Source organism: Pistacia vera, unplaced genomic scaffold, assembly GCF_008641045.1.
Source record: "Pistacia vera cultivar Batoury unplaced genomic scaffold, PisVer_v2 Contig81, whole genome shotgun sequence".
In the NCBI taxonomy this organism is placed as follows: domain Eukaryota; kingdom Viridiplantae; phylum Streptophyta; class Magnoliopsida; order Sapindales; family Anacardiaceae; genus Pistacia; species Pistacia vera.
The window spans coordinates 1-19,304 of record NW_022196679.1 but is presented as its reverse complement, the minus strand read 5'-3'; the positions used below and the strand labels follow the sequence as shown (position 1 = coordinate 19,304).

Sequence of the window (19,304 nt, the reverse complement as noted above, 5' to 3'; positions counted from 1 at the left end):
TGCACGTTGAGCACCCTGGCCCTACATGCTTGGCGTACAGGGAGGATTTTCCCCTAGCACCCTGTTAGAACTTGATATTCTTTTTGCCAATATTTAATGTCAACTCTTTTTCATCTTCATCAAATATATCAGGGAGTACAACTTCCCCCATGCATCAAATTCTTACAAGATGCTCATAAGCAAACCCAATGTGTAGCTATGCCTTGTGCATGGAAACTACGAGTTTATATGTATATAAAAAATATATATATATATAATATGCATAGCTATGCATTACATATATCAATTTAAAAGTCATCAAAAGACAAAAAAAACCATATGCTTGAAAAAAAAAAAAAAAATCTCCTCATTTTGTTGCCCAAAAACCTAACAAAATATGAAAATGAATATTGAAATGGTTGCTTCAAATAAGTAATGTAATTAGAAATTTTAGAAACGAAAATTTAAGAGATTGAGGAATAAGTATTGATGCCATACCTCACTAGCTTGTTTGGCTACATTTACAATTTTAGCAAACAACAATCTTAAATAGAAACCCATTTTTTTTTTTTAAAGAATAACCTGAATATGAAATACACCCTATAAACCATATTTGATTGTAAAGACTTTAAACAATTTGGGTCTAATCAACAAAGAAATAAGCAGAGAACAAAATTATACTTTGCCTCTCAACGCAATCAGAAAAATTACAATTTTTAGTTAATTAAAAACACACAAATATAGTATAATGCGGTCTGAATAATTTAACTTAAATTTTTTATTAACCCCACATGCCTCTAAATAGTCACAAATCAATTCACAAATGATACAAAATATCCAAAACATGTATATTACACTTGCAATTTCAACAAACAACAATCCTATCAAGAAACCCCAAGTTTTTAAGAATAAACTGACTATGAAATACACCCTATAAGCCATATCTCGCATGCTCATGTAAACTATAACATATGCAAAATAAAATGTGTATAATATATACAAAAAACTTAACCAGAAATGATGAAATGGTAAGCCATTTAATCACATTTCAACCCCAATGAGAAAACCCCTTTTTTTTTTTTTTTTTTTCTTCAGAATACACAAACATAAACCAAAACTAAACACAAATACCAGTAAATATTATTGTAAAAACCATTTTCAAGCAACAAAAAACGCATAGACTCCTAATGAGAAAACCCTTCTTGTCAAGCACTAAATGACCCTAATCCTTGCTTCCTTAGCTTAACCCAAAATTTTGAAATGTAGAATCACAACTCAACCATCATAAATAACCTTTCCAAAAATTACAATTATAGGAAAAGAAAAAAAAAAAGCCTAAAGCCAGCGGCAAAAAGATTCACTGACACACATAAAACACAAACACAAACCAAAAGTAAACACAAATACAAGTAAATATTATTGTAAAAACTATTTTCAAACAACAAAAAACAGATAGACTCTCAATGAGAAAACCCTTTCTTTTTTTCATGAACTAATCTTACCTGGAACTTGAGTCAATTGAAGTTCTTCACAGTGAGGAGAGAGGAGATTAAGAGCCTGCTGCTGGGAGATGAAGATGGTAGAGTTTCATGCATTGCATTCTTACTTTAGCCATTAACAATGAACCACGCGCCTCCAACCCACGTAGCTGGGTGTGAGATCATTCATACTACGAATCATTTGTGAATCACTTTTTGTAATTGGCATGCAATATGTCATTATCTTGCCTAACCATTCACGTATATAAGGGTATTGTTTTGTTACGTGGCAAACCATCAACATTTTTTTCCGTTAGTATTGGAGGCGAAATTCAGCCATAATAACGAAAATATAAAACAGATACGAGTGGATTTAATTGAGTATAGATGTACCTAATGAGCACGCTTGACAACAGCAATGTCATTAGCATATGCTGGAAATGTGTAATCATGATATGAAACAGGTGTACTTGATTGGCTTTTTTTCCTTTAGTGATGTAGAAGACTAGAAATTTGGGATTTGGATAGAGATTTAGTCTGGTTTATAGCATCACTCTTAAATAATAATTGATATTAAAACTATATATCTTAAGATTTTAAAATATGAGATTTGTAGATTTTTTAGACATTTTAGTAAAAAATTCATTTATGATTTATATTATTTTTAGTCGTCAGCTTAATTTATGTGACACACCTGGTTTTTTTTTTTTTTTTTTCTTTTTTGGGGGGGGGGAGGAGGGTACCCCGGTGTTCTTGTCAGCTTATGCATACCTCAATTAATCCTTAAGGGAGATTAATGTAACAATCCACCGCTACGGCCTCCCACTTAAATCTTGGGAGCCAAAGAGATTCGAACTTAAGACCGTGCGTCTTAACCACACATCTCATCACTCGTCCTACCATTTGAGCTACCTTAATTAGATTATTATATGGTGACATGTAGGGACCGTCATACAATTTTTTTTTTTTTTTTAATTATAGTTATAGTTTTTGTAACCCCTACCCCATCCCGCCTCCAAAGTTTCCGACAAGGTGGAGACTCAAACTTAGGATATTATCAAGACTAAATGAGTTCTTTTCCATTAGGCCAAACATTTGGAGTAATGTTCGTACAAGTTAACAAATAAACATAAAAAATTAAAAATAACCCATAATTAAAAAAAGTTGATGAAAAATAAATAAATTAGTAATTTAATTTTAATGATCTTTTATTTCTTATTTTTATTTTTCTAATTTTTGTATGTCAAAATATTTCATGGGTTCACAGTAAATTTGCTAAAGGACTAGCAAGGCCCATTAGGCTCATAACATAAAAAAAAAATCCAAAACGGCCCGACGGGAAATTGGGCCGAGTAAGTTGATATGCATATTCCCAAAGTTAATCTCAACCGGAAATCTGAATAAAACAACCATCCCTGCCGTTGGATTTTTTCTTTATAAGCCCTCTTACCCCTCAAACCCTAGGGTTTTTCTCTCGTCTGCCGAAGCCTGTGTGCTCTTCCTCAGTTTCTCTGACAGGTATGCTCGTAATTCTCGTCAGTTTTGCTCTGTTTGGTTGCTAATACAATGCGAGAAAATGAAGGAAAGATCTTGTTTTCTGTATCCTTAGTCTGAGTTTTTTTTTATACCGAGTCTGTTATGTACTGTTTGGTTGCTTGGAAAACGGGAGAAATGGAAAGAAAATTACTTACTATTTTGTTCTTTCTGTAGCTCAAATAGCTTTTAGGTTTTCTTCTTACTCAGCAACTGTAATGTTACTGATTGATAGAATTTGATGTTTTAATTTAATTTTGTTTTATTCTTATCATTTAGGTCTAAAGGAAGCTTAACTAATTATATTTATTCAGTAAAAGATAGCAAGGGATTTACTGATTTGTGTAAAATAACAAAGACTTTTATTATAGGATTTGAAAGATGTACGAGTCTGACAAAAAAATCTTTGTTCTCTCATTCTCTTGTCCAATTCGTTTGTACTTGTTTACACAACTCATTCATAAGGCATTATCAGCACTTATTATTTAGTAAATATAAAATCTATGAGAAGAATAATAAGAGAACAAAAGTGGAAAGCGCTTAAATATATGATACAGTTGTATTGTTTTCTAGATAACTTGGGTTACCTAATAATTTTGCCTTCACTCCCCAGTAATGGGATAAGTGACAATAAAGTATGCGGCAAGCGGTGGGAGCCTATCTCATCACAACATTCTCCCTTGGATTTCCACTTTTTATATATAGTTGTGCATGGCTTTGCTAAGGAAAATTCCATTGGGTTAAAAACATGAGCGTTATATCATGAAAAGTAGTGGAAATCCGAGTGGGGGTATTGTCATGGCGGATTTCCACCACTTCGCATCTTCCTTTCATGCCACTTATTTATACTTTTGGCTACAACTTATTTGTTGCCTAAATGACAACATGCAAAACTGGGATGACCCAAGTTCTATTTATACCTAGGCAAATGCAATTTTATCGTATATGTATTTGAGATCATAAAGGCAAGTTTTCTCAGTTTTCTATTCTTCTTGTAGTATTTGTATCATATAGTGTATGTTTATGTCATAGTACAATATATTCATGAGTATAGCTCTGGAAGAATAATACACTTTTATTGGAGTCATGATCAACTGGGTAATTGTTGCTCCAGGTGAACGTTTAAAATTATTGTGAATGTTCTAGCATAGGTTCAAGATAAGCAGCATGCTCTCTTTTATGTAGTAAAAAACTAAAAAAGAAATGGTTAAGTATCTTCAAAATTTTAAATTTACTGTTAGTGAGAAGCAATTGATTTGGGTATAATATAAATTTCTTATTAATTAATTACTTCCTTGCCTATATTTTATCAGTTGACTCAGAATAGTGAAGATGTTTTCATCAAAGAAGAAGATTCACAAAGATAAAGATGCTGAACCAACTGAATTTGAGGAGTCAGTTGCACAGGTTCTAAATAAACTTTCTTAAAATACACTGGCGAACTCGATGTGAAATTTAAAACATTGGAAATTAGATTTCATTCTTTCTCTCTACTGTTGAAATAGGCACTCTTCGATTTGGAAAATACCAACCAGGAGCTGAAAAGTGACTTAAAGGACTTATATATAAATTCAGCTATGTAAGAAAATGGTTAACTTTCATAGTTAATGCCATTTTGATTCTGGCTCATTTTATGCATGGTACTAATTTGTCCTTCATGCAGGCAAATTGATGTTTCCGGGAACCGGAAGGCTATTGTTGTCCATGTCCCATACAGGTTGAGGAAGGCTTATCGCAAGATTCATGTTAGGCTTGTTAGGGAACTTGAGAAGAAGTTCAGTGGGAAGGTGATCATAGATTACTTGGTTCTCTTAAAATTTGTCTCATTATAAAGCCATCATATAAACCATATGAAATTTTTATTTAGTACTGTATCTGAAAGTGTTATATTGTGCATGGTGCTTATGTGGCTTGAGTTGTGGTTGCTTATAAATGAAGGTGTCGAAAATCTAAAATTTTGTTGCATCATGTTTCATAAGACGCTATTTGGGAAGGAAATTCTGACTGGCTTTATTAGTTGGAATAGTTGATTGATACACTGCTATGTTAATGTTTATTTTATGGTCTTTTATTCTTCTTTTGTTGGAATGCAGTTAGATCGTCTGTAACATTCTTATTTGCATTCATACATCCTGCATCTGAATCTGTCTAAAATAATTTATCTGTCTATGGAATAGCCAAATTATGAGAATGTGAGTTATGCCCAATAATTTCATTTCTAAACGCTGTGAGTGAAATGCAGTAATAACCCTGTTATATTTTCTTCTACAATATTTGTTGATTGTGATTACATTTTTGGCATATGGTAGGATGTGATTTTGATTGCCACCAGGAGGATATTGAGGCCTCCAAAGAAAGGATCTGCTGCTCAGCGTCCCCGCAGCCGCACACTCACTGCTGTGCACGAGGCAATGCTGGAAGATGTTGTATTGCCTGCTGAAATTGTGGGGAAACGTGTAAGATACAGACTTGATGGATCGAAGATAATGAAGGTATGTAGTTATAACCATCTAAATTTAGGAATGATGTTCAGAGAAGTATTATTAGGAAAAAGTTAGGGCAGGCAATGGAGATTCCTAAATTGTTTGGTTGACGCACAGGCCTAATTAATTCCGTAAATTATTTATTAAAAGTGGTCATTTGTAATTATAATTGTTTAGTTGTGTATTTATCTTAATTCTTTCCTTCAATTGACAGGTTTTCTTGGATCCTAAGGAACGCAATAATACCGAGTACAAATTGGAAACATTTGCTGCAGTTTACAGAAAGCTTTCAGGCAAAGAAGTCGTGTTCGAGTTCCCTCTATCAGAGGCTTAGAATATTATAAAGTGCCATGCCACCTTTCAAATGTTTCTTCCCTGAACCTGTTTTACTTGTCATTTTCTAAAATTTTGAAATTTAGGTGTTCTTAGAAAGCAGGATACTGTTACGTTGGATTTTATTTTCGCTGGCTAGTATGATATGTTCAGTGTTGCATTTTGGATTCTGAAGTCTAATATTGTGATGATATTTGCATTTTGCAATCTTATTCATTAACTTGCATTGGTATTTGTGGTATAACAAATATAAAACGTGCCTGACTATTTATGTTTTTCCCAAAAAAAATAAAAATAAATAGTGTTTGAGATACAAGATGTTTCAAAACCGTATAATTGATCCCTACTTTTTTGCAGTCTATTCTCCCTATTTTAATTCCGGCCTAAGTTCTGTTCAACTGCAATCTTGTGTTTTCACCTCTTTTTAGGATACTAAGCCGTCTTAATGTGAGCTTAAAAGTGATTGGAATTCATGAAAAATGTGGCTGGTGGCTAATTGTTTGATACTTTTTAGAATAATATTTCGAAAAAAGTAAAATTGAATGGTTATTATTATGTTGAATTTAGAAATTAACAAAAATATCTTCGTTTGTGTAATTGTTAAATGCCTTTACAATAAAATATTAAAAATTAATAAAAACACTTCTACCGATAGTCAACCATCATTATGGGAAGATAGTCAGAGTTATCGTATCGATACATGATTGGTCAAATTCAATTGATTGTGCGTCAATATGGCTTTTTTCAACCAGATTAATGATGGATCTGACCAGAAAAGATTAGATCTACGGTTAGACCTGGCCGTATTAGGTCGTCAACGATGGCCAATGATATGGCTATCATTGATGGTCAATAACGGTCATATCTTAACCATCGTTCACGACTAGTTATAGCCAGATCTTTGGCCTTAGTCTAGCCTTTTCCAACCAGATCCATTATGGATCTGGTCGAAAAATGCTATATCGGCGCACTACCAGTCAGATTCAACTGGTAATACGTTATTATACTAGATTCCAGCCAGCTTTCGGTGATGGTGACTGGAATTTGGCAAATGTGGGTTGCTGTGGTGTTTTTGTCAATTTCTAAAAAAAAATTTGGGGGTGTTTAATAAATTAACAAATCTAAGGGGTTTAGAATGAATTGAATACAAATTTATGGGATTTAAAAATAATTAAATAATATAGAATAATATTTTGAAAAGAAAAAAATAAATGTGTATTTTGGATAGAATAGGGAATGGAGTAGTGAAAAATGGTGTACAAAGGGCCCTCACTATTCTGTCATTTGCAAGCTCCTATTCAAAAATGCTACACCAATAACAATGGCGACATATCCACACTATCAAAAACCCTTTTTCCAGTTGAGATTAGGGCGGGCGACCAACTTACAGATAAAAAAGAAAAATGAACAGATTGTCTTTGATTTCGGATTATATATTGTCTTCAAATATAGAATATAAACACTGAAGTTAGCATCAACAGAACATCTCCTCAAGAAAAATGAGATGGGCAGATGGCACTCCTGAAGTATATGAAGTTGCATTTGTGTTGTGTCAAGGCTTCTCAGCAATTAGAGAACTTCAACCAGAACCATTGAGCCTATACATATGTGATGGAGACAATTGAGATTACCAAAAACTGGAGTGAGTTTCAGATTACTACCCAATATAACTTGAGAAAGTTTATTGTACAAGCAGAATGTACCTCAAGACAATATTACGAGACCAAGGTACATGGCTCCGCAGAGAAATGCAAAAGATATTAATCCCCTGCAACAAGAAATCATTATAATCAGAGTGATGCAATACATGTTAAACATTTATTAATGTTCATGTTGATGTCCACAAAGAAATAAATCTTCATGTTGATGTCAACCATTAACCACATATTATTTTCTTCTAAATGGCACTTACCAAATGATGCCCCATCCACTACCACTACATGGGCAAGGACACTCTTCTGCAAATTTCTCGGCGTCACTAGAGTGAACTCTTCGTGATATTAAATCATCATATATATCTGCATAAAATGAAAACAGTAGGCGTCACTAACGGCACAAACAGATAGACTGATACCTAGATAAAATCAGTTTTGTTTCAGAAATCATACCATATACAGAAAACAAGCTGTTCATCACACCTGCAGTTAGTAAGCCGTGATTCTTTATGCCATCACAAGAAAAGCATTATAGTGAAATTCACTAAACAATATGGAACCTGAAAAACAAAACTTTATTTACCAATAAAAAGAATGATGTACCGAAGTATGCGGATTTTTGTTGTTTCTTGCAGAACCCATATTACACCAAGGAAAACAACAAAACCTAATATTCAATATCAATATTTACATAAGAATGTGCATATCAGGAAAAGCAAGAATTATATAGGTTATGAAAACACATACCAATACAAAGTCCTCTAAGTGTCCACTGCAGAAACAATAGGAGAGATTTTGTTAAGCACAAATACAAACAAAGAGTAAAAAGTTTTGAGATTGCGTAGATCTTTAAGAGGCCACAAGCAAAAGCACAATAAGAAACCAAATTATTATTAATAAATTTCTTTGAATTTTTTTACAGAAGTGAAATGAGTGCTTCCTTTTTTTTTTTATATATCTGATGAAAAAATAGTTTTAACTTTCATTTTATTTGGTTAATTTGGCATTCCAATTCCAAGTGGGTAAAGTTTTGTGAATTATATTACCATATAAATCTCTAGTATTTTCAGCCTTCACATATTATAGTGCCTTCCACAAATGAAATGAAGAAAAGAGTATGAAATACTTCAGATATCCACAACCACTTACGTTTTTAGCTACACAAAGTACAACAAGCAAAGCAAGAACAAAGCACCCTGCAGCAATTCTTGCAGTAAGAAGATTTGTGGATGCTAGTATCAGTAACATTCCCCAGAAAGACGAACCAAGATCTGGAATGCAACAATAAAGATGAAATTAGTCACAAAGAAACAAGTACAGTTACCTTTGAGGTTTCTGAGCTCAATATTGAATAGGATGCAATCCAGACCATATGTAATGACAAATCCAGAAATACATTTGGAAATTTGTAGTTCCATGTTGGATAAAAGCAAAAGATACAACAAAATGAGAAAAAAGGTCAAGGATAAGAGAAACTACATCCAGCCGGCAAAATACACCAATATATGCCACCGCGTGTTGTTGTGGTTCCACCTTCGTCAGCATGAACCTGGATTCCTTCCACCTACATGCTAAAGTATATGAGCTATAGGGATCCACAAGCGTTTCGTAGATGAAAAAATATCAGTATGTAGTAGCTGCTACCAAATGTAAAAACTACATGAAATCAATAAAGTCACTATGAAATTGAGCATTTAAGAATTTGATCTGCAGCAAGGAAGCTGGAACATTTCCATAATGAGAAGAAGGAAAAAACATTTAGTGAATGCAAAAACCATTTCCTAGCTTAAACTGATCATTTCATTAATTGAGATATTAACTTACCAATAACTGCATCACTACATAAAAGATTGAGACTCAAATAAAGATACAGAATTCAAAGTTTCTTCAGTGCATTTTAAATATTAAAGGGAGGACAAGAAAATGAAGATGCAACAGGCAGCATGGTTGTGATTTAAGTATCTATGACAAATTGATGGTAATGATATAAAGCTTAAAATTGCTCTTACTTCGCCACACGTAAGTTTACAAGCAATCGCATGGCTTGCCTCGTGAAGAAATACTGTCACAAGCTTAAATGGTCTCAGCAGTATTGTCCTCCACAGCTGAAAGCGATAATTAAGAAGATTCAGACCTCAAACACAGAATTGAGAAAACACATTTTAGAAGTACTAACTTAGCAACCCATTCCCACATTAAAATTCCCAAAGTTCCTTACGTATTGCTTTCTATCACCATAAATAACCAATTGATGTTTTCTTCAAAATATTCAATAAATTTCAAGGAACCGAGTTAATATTACACCATAACAGATGTTAACTGAAGCCACAGATTAATTGTAGCTGGATTCTCATAAAATAAATTAGACCAAACTATTTACAATGAAAAACACAAAAGGGAAAAGACTCATTTACCTTAATCAATCAATAGTTTTAAACTGGAAACTATAGTCCATCTAATACTCAATAAAAAATTCTTCCCTTTAAAGCAAAGAAACACAACAACCAAAATTTATGAAGATAAACAATGACAATAAGATATTACTAAAACACCACCATGACAGCTATCTCCTTAACATTTCAATGAGATTTGGTCCATTTGGATCAATGGGGCAGTTTCCCACTTGAAGAAACACAACCTCACTCTGTTAAAACCAATATTATTAATCAAAGAAAAACAAAATTTAAAGTTTTCTTGTTTTAACCAAATGGGGCGTGATTCATCTATGTAATGCAGTCAAGATTTGATGAGCTAAGAGAGCAAAGAGATATATACCGCAAGTATAACCACGGCGCAAACAGAGACGGTAACAAGAAACACAACTTGTTCATGGTGACAGCAGTTTTTGAGCTCCCAGTTGGGCCTCATCTTGGCCTACAAACGATCTCAGAAATAAAGAAAATCCAAGAACCAGTACTGATCTTCTTTGTAGTAGTTCTTTTGTTTGTAATTGTATTGAGAATGAGAGAGAAAGAGGTTTCTCTCTTGCTCTCCCTCGTCTTGAAGGTTTGTGACCAAAATCAAATGGAGTTGGGTTGTGGTGTTTGAGAATTGAGAGTCAATTATTTGAAGTTGACGAGTGGGAAAAATCGTGGAAACCGTTGAAGAAAAACACAGAGCAAAATGGCGTCAAGCATGGGCACTGTCCCACTATTAATTGTTGAAATTTTTTATTTTGTTTTAATAATCATAATATAATAGTTTTATAAAGGACAATTTTATAAGCCTCCCTAATTTTCTTGTAATTACCATTGCCTTTAAATTTTTGGATAGTAGACACAAATCTCCCTGAAATTCGCTAATTGACAAAAATATTAATTTTTAATGGCCAATTAAGTCATTTTAATTCTACCTTTCTTTTTTGAGAAAATTAAAAAATCTAGAATTATAAACATACATGATGCTTGGAATATGAAGTGTGTCGAAAACTTTTGTTAATTAGAGGCGTTCGTGAGTCATGGGTTCTTTGAACATCAATCTATATAATATTTTCAATGATTAGCTTCGGCCAAATGTTCGACCAACATTTTAATTATGCCTCATATTTTATTTTTTCGAAAATGTTTTATGAGAAATTACTGTATTACCCCTGGCCAGTTATTTTAAATCATTAATTAATAGATGTTAAGGGGTTTTTTTTGTTAATTCCCAAACATTTGGGGCTGACTATTACTTTACAAAACGTCTGTCGGTTGTTAGAAGCTTACCATCACTATATAATATAAAACACCTCAGCCAAAGCCTGACTAAGTTGAAATAAAATAATAAACATTGTAAAATCAATTTTCAAAATCTAGAATTGGGTAGCAGTCCCATGATCCTTTGATTTGAACTGAAAATATTATTGCTTTGCTGGCATTAAAACGTAAATTTTGTAAATCTTATGTTCAATTTAATAACAAAATTCAAAAAATAAACTTTATTGTTTGTGTATGACAGCTGAGTCATCGTTGGCAATAGGAATAATGATTGGATTAACCCAGAAGAAAATATTATGAAATAATTACTAGGTTGGGACACAGAATATTATTTTATAGAGTAAACGACTTTTTCTCACTCAAGGTTTGTCTTTATGACATTTTCTCACCCAAAAAGTTTTATAATATCAATATCCCATCCAATGTTTATATAATGTTAATACTTAAAATACATTTTATTTTCTCAATTAACATGCAATGAGTTATTAAGAGTTAGGGTAAGAGAGTTTTTATAGAGTAGAGACCGGTGGATCGAATAGTGGTGACTGATTAAATATTCTTCACCGAAATCAACCAAAAATCATCCAAGAATATAAAACCCTAGTTTTACAATAGCTGACAATCGAGGAAAAATCATATGTCGGAGTGAAAAATATCTTGTAAAGAGGAGACCAGAAGTTCAAATGATGGGAACATATAGAATATTAACTTTGGATTATGAAATGGTATTCTAAAACTTTTTAAGTTGAAAAGGTTAATTAAGGCAAACCTTCGGATGCTGCAATTTTTGACTTAGAAGATAATACTCTTGTGGCACTTTCAGACTTTCCAGGCAATACTAACATTTTCTGGCCACCTCCACCTTGGCTGAAGCACTAACAGTACGTGATTTGCTTCATTCTGAATAGTTTGATACTTTCAGAAGTTTCTATTTTTAATGTAATCTCAGATTGTGCATTTCTGGGAATGGTTTGAAGCTCCATGTCGCTAAGTAATTCTTATTCATCAGATTTAATACAATCCCTGTTTTGTTATTCTCTTTTTGTTGATTGAAGCCTCTATTATAATCATCAAAATTCCCCAGTAATATAATCGTCGTTGAGTACTATAAACAGGCGAAAAGTAAACACACATACGGAAGAGATTTTTTTGTCAAGTAAATAAACACCAGCAGATTCAAGAAACAGCTATTTGCATTCTAATTTTATATTCACTATAGTCTATATATAACATCAAAGCAACTTAAATCATATAACAAATAAAATGAATAATACAAAAAAAATAACTAAAACTTTACACAGCCCTAATTACTCACTATTATGAATGAGATCATCTACCTTCATCAATGGAAGAATAAGAGATGGAGTTTCTGGAAAAATCCTCAACAAAACTGTTACCTCCAGAAGTCCTAGTAACACCGGTGCTGGTACTAGTAGCATTAGTATTTGTATTGGCATCAGTACCAGTTTTAGTGAGAGCAGTAGAAGTGGTAGTTGTCCAACGGCTTGCACGCCCTTGAATTCCAGGTTTACCTGGTCTAGGTAACGTAAACGAATCACTTGAGAGCATGAGGTGAACAGAGTTCATGTCAGGCCTATCTGCAATGCTTTGTTGACAACATAACAAGCCTAGCTGAATGCACATTGCCGCTTCATCACGATTGCACTTTGTAAGGCTTGGATCCACCAGTTCCAGTGGATTCCCCTTTTGGTAAAGTGTCCATGTCTGTATGAGAGAGCAAGAAAAATTAAGCACACTGATTCATGAATACTATCAAACGGGTAAAAGCAACAAATTCCAGATTTGGATTACCAAAAATGGAATCTGAATCAAACATGAACACAATCCAAAATATTTGCAGAGAAATAGATTTGAGATATTTCAGAGTCCATTCCAAGTTACGGTTTCAATAAATATTCCTGTAAAGTCCATGAGAAGAAGACGACAGCAATAGTGCATCCCCCAAAAGTTTGAAACATTACCAGCTCAAATCAAATTCACCAGAAGCTCAAAGGCCTCCATTAATTGTCTCCATGGATTATAAAGGTGCCGCATTTTGGTCTAAGTTAACCTCAGATATCATGCCCTGTTTATTAACCTTATTTATGACAATTGATCATTAGACAATAGCATCGATGGTACCATTACTTTCTGGCTTGGACACGGAGAGAAGGTTCATAAGTGAAGTTACTTTGGGCAGAAGTAAGATCAGATGAATTCTTCATGGAATTAACTTACGTAGTTCAAGAGGTCCACCTTTTCGGCGCCAAGACTCCTATCTTGTTTTTTCTTCCACTACAATCTCTAAGACCAAAACTCCATAGCTGAAAACATCTGTCTTCACAGACAAATATCCATGCAACGCATATTCAGGGGCCATATACCACTGCATCAGCAAAAGATTGAATTACTTCTATTTCTCTTAGCTTCACAAGAAAAGTTGCAATAAAATAGCCAGAAAAACTTGAACCCACATGCAACTAATATTGCTTTGATTGTTAAGTATAATTTACAAGGACACAAAAAAAGTACAGAAACTACTCACTAGGTACCAGATCTTGAATGTATTCACATGGGTGTCTTCCCCAGGAAAGAGCCTTGCCAGGCCAAAATCTGAGATTTTTGGGTTCAATGGCTCATCCAACAGAATATTACTTGCTTTAATGTCTCTGTGAATGATCCTTTCAGGGGCCTCCTCATGCAGGTAGAGAAGACCTCTTGCAACACCTGTAACTATCCGGTATCGTGTTGTCCATCCAGTGATGCAGACTTCTTTTATCTGACAATTTTCACTCTCCAATATTATTCCTACTTTACCAAACATCATATCTAAAATTCAGTCCATGCTTTATGCAAATCCACATGATTGATTTTATTTGTTCTCTTTCTCTTACCAATAGAAAGGTATCGAGCTTTTGTTTGGTAGATACTCATAACAAGCATCTTCTCAGGTCCTTCAGCACAGCAACCGAACAATGTGACCAAGTTTTTGTGCTGAAATTTTCACAACAGCTTCACCTCATTAGTAAATCTCCTCAGCCCCTGTCTGGAGTCTACTGAAAGCTTCTTACCGCTACTTCTTGACCATTTGACATCAATCCCTGAAAAGACGGACTATATTGAATAATTATTTAACAGAAATGCCAACCATCACTCCTACCTTCCCCCAGACAATATAAGTAAAAAAATTCATCATCTCAAACTAGCATAACAATAACTTCTGACATGATGTAATAAAAAGTTCAATGAATAGATTGCAAACTTACTCTGTACTTTTTCCATAATAACTTGAGAGGATTTCATTGAACTCACATTTTAATGAATTATAAGCAAAATCTCTTGGTTTGAAAATAAATGAAAACATCCCCAAAATTATCCAAAACATTTTCTAACATTCATTGCAAATTTCCTTGAACTTCATAAATGGAGCAGCTGCCTCTTGATTATTCTCAAACTAGAGAGACCCCATTCAAAAATTTACCCTGCATCTTTACAAAATACTACATCTTAGAAAACTACCCTTTCGTTATTAAAAAAAAAAAAAAAACTAATTTTCAGTTAAAATATATAAACAAATATAACTTTCAGTCATAATAATAAAAATTAAAATAAACAATAATTCAGTGGAATCGTCGAAAGTCCATATGTCATGTTCCTAATCTATAATAAAAAAGATAACATATAGACAAATGAAAAAACTTACAACAGATTAAATCCACCTTCCCAGTAACAATTCACACATACTTCGTTATTTCAAATTTCACCCAGAAAACACCTCCCACAAATGATTTCAAACGTTCATTAAAATTTTCTGAAATTGGTCCTAACAAGCATTCGAATTACCTTATAAACGGGGCCAAAGCCGCCGTGGCCGAGCTGATTCAACTCAGAGAAAAGTTAGTGGCAATCTGAAGGTAAGGAGTTCGAAGAAGAGTCGAGGAGTCCGCCCCTCGGCTTCATCAACGTCTTTGAGCCTCTTCCCGCAGCAGGAAAGGAAACGGGAGAGAAAATCGTCGAAATTCATGGACAAAGTAACGCACGCAGGTAACGATCATGAGGTTAGAAATCGGACGGCGGAAAATGCGAGAGAGAGCATGGAAAAATGCAGGACTATGGATTGGAAAAGGAGTGTTGTGTTTTTGATAATTTAAGGTTGACTTAGATCCACAAGTCAATGGAATTGTCTACGCATTTATTTTTGGGGTAATTTAAAAAAGGGAACGGACTTATACCTATTCAAAGTTTACTGTATAGACAAATGGTTCAGAGGTTTAGAAATGATAAACACTTATTTTTCGTCTTATTCTATTAGAAATTTACATCTGTTAAAAGATAAAAATGATAAAAAGACTAGGGCTGGTTTGGTAACTTTGGGAATACTACTTTTAGTATTCCCAAAAAAGTTAAACAGTAAATTCCCAAAATTCAGATTTTTGGAATACTCCTCCCAAAATTATTCAACTTTTTTTAAACCCTTTAAATTTTGATAATTTAATTAAATACCCCTAAATATTTTTTTTTAAAATTACAAAAACACCCCAATAATCCAAATTTACCAGATTCCGGCCACCACCACCGGAAAATGGCGGAATCTGGTAGAATGGCGCACTACCGGCTGAATCTGGCCGGCAGTGCGCCGACTAGCCTTTTCCGGCCATACCAAGGTGGATCTGGCCGAAAAGGCCAGATCTAAGCCAAAGATCTGGCCGTTGACGCGCCAGATCTTGGCCGTACACCATCGGTCACGACGGCCAACAAACGGTCGTCGTTGACCATAAACGACGACCTTGTTGGCCATCGTGACGAGTAAATACGCCAGATCTGGCCGTTGACGGCCAGATCTGACCGTAGATCTGGCCTTTTCCGGCCAGATCCACCGTGGATCTGGCCGGAAAAGGCCATAGCGACCGCATGACCGGCAAGATCCAACGTTCATGCGCCCATACGGTGACTCCGGCCACCTCCGGTGGTGGTCGCCGGCTGGGGGTGTTTGAGGGTAGGTTAGGGGTATTTTTGTTAACTTTTAATGTTTTATTATAGGGGGTATTTTGTAAAAAAAACAAACATAAAGGAGATTTTATTAATTTATAAATTTTACCTCGTAATACCCGCCCAATTCAACTTTTTTTTAACTTTTTTCAAAAAACTTTTCCCAAAACCCCCAAATTTTCAACCAAACGCAGCCTAGAATATCCATTGATTCCCATTCCCAATGTGCACCAGTAAAGACCAATGCTACTGTTTATCACCAAACTTCTCAGAAAAATACTAAATTCGGTCAAAAAATCGATTGATGACGCAAGAGAGTTGTGCAAACTGGCTTGCAGTGAGAATAGATACGGAGAAAAAGATTTAAAATTTAAAAATTTTGTGACTGTAGATGAAATTACTATATTATCTTTTAACAAATAAAAATCTCTAATGGAATATGACAAAAAATATTTATTTGTCATTTTTAAACCTTTTGGATATCAATCTGTCTTTATACCAAACTTTGGGCCGGTGGAAGTCGTTCGGCCTTTTGAAAAATTCTTAAGTTTGGTGGTAAATTGGTAATTATATTGCTTCTTCAACTGCTGAAAGTGAAACACTCTGTGTAAAAGGAAAAACGTCAACCACGACGTGCTATGAGAAATCTTTCTATTGAACATCGCACAGTTTCAAATTCTCAATATAATGTCATTTTTCTTTTTTAAGTAATTGGATATCCGCATCAATTTACGTACATTCTAATTAGTTTTAGAAATTCATCGAATACTTTATCAATTCAAAGAATCAAGTTAATTTTAATATTATTGTAATAGATGATCTCAAGATTCAAATATAAAAGCTTAAAGAAATTAAGTAAACTTTTTTAACCATCAGATTAACCCTTTAAGAATATAATGTCATATTCGAAAGGAAGACTGTTTAATCACCTTTTTTTGTTGTAAATTTTATTAGGGTTGATTAGGGGAAACAAATTCGACGTCCCTAGATTATGGGTTAATTATAAGCAGAACAGTCTTATTTTCTACAAACAAATTAGTCCTAAACACTCTTATATATATATATAACGCTTCAACTCAAATGCGCTAAGGGTCGGCAAGCACTTAATAGTGTCTATGTTAGCTAATTTTATCGACGCAACAAGTATAATAAATAGAACAATGCTAGTTTTATAAAGACACATACAAATGAGACATATAAATTGTAAGGATATCATTTCTCTAATAAATATTTTTGAAAAGTTTAAAATCAAAGCCGCGTTGTTTTTGAAGCAGTTACATACTAGTCCACGGCATTCCTTTTCACAAGCAAGAAATTCACAACACAACAAATACTTTTGACTCTTCAGAGTTTTAATAGGCTTTCTTTCTTTAATTTAAATTATTATTTTTCAACTTTGAATTTCAATTGTCTTCGAAATATGTTTTGATGGCTTCCATTTGCCCACCTCATTGCCTAGATCATATCAATATTTGTATGACCACAAACATAACTGTCAATCATTTGTTATAAATTAAATTTCGTTTTCATGTTATAAAGTCTAGCTTTGAATTTTGACCAAAAAAAAAAAAATTGTGATGGTTAATTGAACAGTTGTCTAATTGAGTCCGTCAAGGCGTTAACTATGTATTTTATTATCCTCAAATGATTAATTTAGTGGTCAATGAGGTTTACTCATTTTCTTGAATTTTTAGATTCAAACTTTAAAGTTACATACTATAATAATATTATAGTTTATTTAATCTTTTAGATTTATAAGATATTCAATAGATCTCGAAAATTAATTGAGATGTATATAAACTGATTTAGATATCCTAATTATTAAAAAAAATAATAAATAAAAAGCCAACCTGCTTTCAACCGAGGGACTTAATTAATAATTTAATACCCATCAAGAAAAAGGTTAGGTTTTGACTTAATTTATTTGAAGCATCATATTTGGCATTATTTGCCAGAGTCTTGAGACGAAAATTATAACTACATATTTAAAATGCGTTTACTTCCAAAATTTTGAAAACAACAAATTAGCTAAGTCAGCAGGATCTGATTACAATTAAGAACCGATTGAAATATAGAAAGAGTAAAAGCTCCGGTGATTAATTTAATGTATGATTTATTTTAGACGGAAATTATATTTTAGAATAAATTTATTTGACTTCCTCACCTACTTACTGAAAAGCTACATTTTTATTTATTTATTTATTTTAATTATATATTTTAATTTCACATCAATTGGACCTGGCCTGCAGGGCAGTTGAAGTGTTGAACACATAAATGTGGACGTTGTGACTTGTGATAATGATTTTTTTAATTTATCTAAACTATTGTTGAAAGGATATAGATTTTAAGGGTCAGGGACTTTTAATTTTAAATTTTAAATTATTGATGTATATGCTCGATCTAAACACTAGGCAGGTTCCTAGATGTATTATCCGTTTTAGATTTTAAAATTTGTACGATTTTGTTATAAAAAGACGTCTTTAAATAGTGAGAGTGTCATTGTGCTATATAGACAATCAAGGCGCTTGCCTCTTAACTAATGCAGAACTTTGACGTCAACACAGTTTTTAATAAATTTATATTTCATATATGAATAAATATATTGATTAAAATAGCTACTAATACTTTGAAGAAAAGGTAATAATAAATTTATATATGAAACAATTTAAAACTTATAATTTTATGTTGCTTGTAACCCATATATCTCATTACAACTCTTCTTTCTCCATTAGGCTATTATTTTGTTATATGGATGATATAAATAGCGTAAACAAAAAAATATGATTTATGAGATATAGTGTGGTGTCAAAAATATTTATAAAGATTAGGAAATTTAAGTTTATTTTAGTAATTTAATATAAGAATAAATTTCTCATTACAAAATTTATTCAAAATAATGAGACTTTTTTACTCTATTAGTGAGGCGTCAATAGATTTTCTAATTTTTAATAAATCATTTGTACGAAAAATGCTCTTCTCTTTGCTCTATTAATAGACTCAACCAAAAAAAGCCCAGTCCAACCTGAGTAAGGCCCATGGTGGTCGGACCGGGCCAAGCCTGGTTAACTAGGCCCTGATATAGTATATAAAATTTAAAAAGAGAATGACACAATTGGTTATCGCTTTTTACTTTAATAAACCCTAATTACTATTTTC

At 33.2% G+C, this 19,304-nt stretch overlaps 2 protein-coding genes and 1 pseudogene across 3 annotated transcripts; 1 reads left to right on the top strand and 2 right to left on the bottom strand.

The window, feature by feature from the left end:
- The first annotated feature begins 2,882 nt into the window (after positions 1–2,882).
- LOC116117446 (40S ribosomal protein S7) lies at positions 2,883–5,980 on the top strand. Its single transcript, XM_031403469.1, has 6 exons — positions 2,883–2,975; positions 4,304–4,397; positions 4,496–4,569; positions 4,654–4,777; positions 5,300–5,482; positions 5,688–5,980. The coding sequence occupies exons 2-6, from the start codon at positions 4,323–4,325 to the stop codon at positions 5,805–5,807; spliced, it is 576 nt and encodes a 191-aa protein (XP_031259329.1). The 5' UTR covers positions 2,883–2,975; positions 4,304–4,322; the 3' UTR covers positions 5,808–5,980.
- A 1,038-nt stretch (positions 5,981–7,018) lies between these two features.
- On the bottom strand, positions 7,019–10,580 carry LOC116117457. Of its 2 annotated transcripts, XM_031403481.1 has the most exons (10): positions 10,237–10,580; positions 9,471–9,566; positions 8,941–9,025; positions 8,611–8,732; positions 8,209–8,233; positions 8,045–8,128; positions 7,915–7,944; positions 7,719–7,824; positions 7,510–7,574; positions 7,019–7,404 (listed from the first exon to the last, which is right to left on the bottom strand). In XM_031403481.1, exons 1-9 carry the CDS (start codon positions 10,327–10,329, stop codon positions 7,511–7,513), a joined length of 705 nt encoding a protein of 234 aa, XP_031259341.1. In that variant the 5' UTR covers positions 10,330–10,580; the 3' UTR covers positions 7,019–7,404; position 7,510. The 2 variants fall into 2 exon arrangements, with proteins under 2 accessions (XP_031259341.1, XP_031259342.1); XM_031403482.1 differs by lacking the exon at positions 9,471–9,566.
- A 1,769-nt stretch (positions 10,581–12,349) lies between these two features.
- LOC116117452 lies at positions 12,350–15,183 on the bottom strand (annotated as a pseudogene).
- Between the last annotated feature and the right edge of the window lie 4,121 nt (positions 15,184–19,304).

Excerpts from the sequence above, each read along its gene's own strand:
- LOC116117446 (XM_031403469.1), top strand. The coding sequence starts at position 4,323 with ATGTTTTCATCAAAGAAGAAGATTCACAAAGATAAAGATGCTGAACCA. Across the intron at positions 4,778-5,299 it reads AGAAGAAGTTCAGTGGGAAG|GATGTGATTTTGATTGCCAC; the intron begins GTGATCATAGAT and ends GGCATATGGTAG. Across the intron at positions 5,483-5,687 it reads ATGGATCGAAGATAATGAAG|GTTTTCTTGGATCCTAAGGA; the intron begins GTATGTAGTTAT and ends TTCAATTGACAG.
- LOC116117457 (XM_031403481.1), bottom strand. The coding sequence starts at position 10,329 with ATGAGGCCCAACTGGGAGCTCAAAAACTGCTGTCACCATGAACAAGTT. Across the intron at positions 9,026-9,470 it reads GTAAACTTACGTGTGGCGAA|GTGGAAGGAATCCAGGTTCA; the intron begins GTAAGAGCAATT and ends TTTAGCATGTAG. Across the intron at positions 7,825-7,914 it reads CAGCTTGTTTTCTGTATATG|ATATATATGATGATTTAATA; the intron begins GTATGATTTCTG and ends CATTTTATGCAG.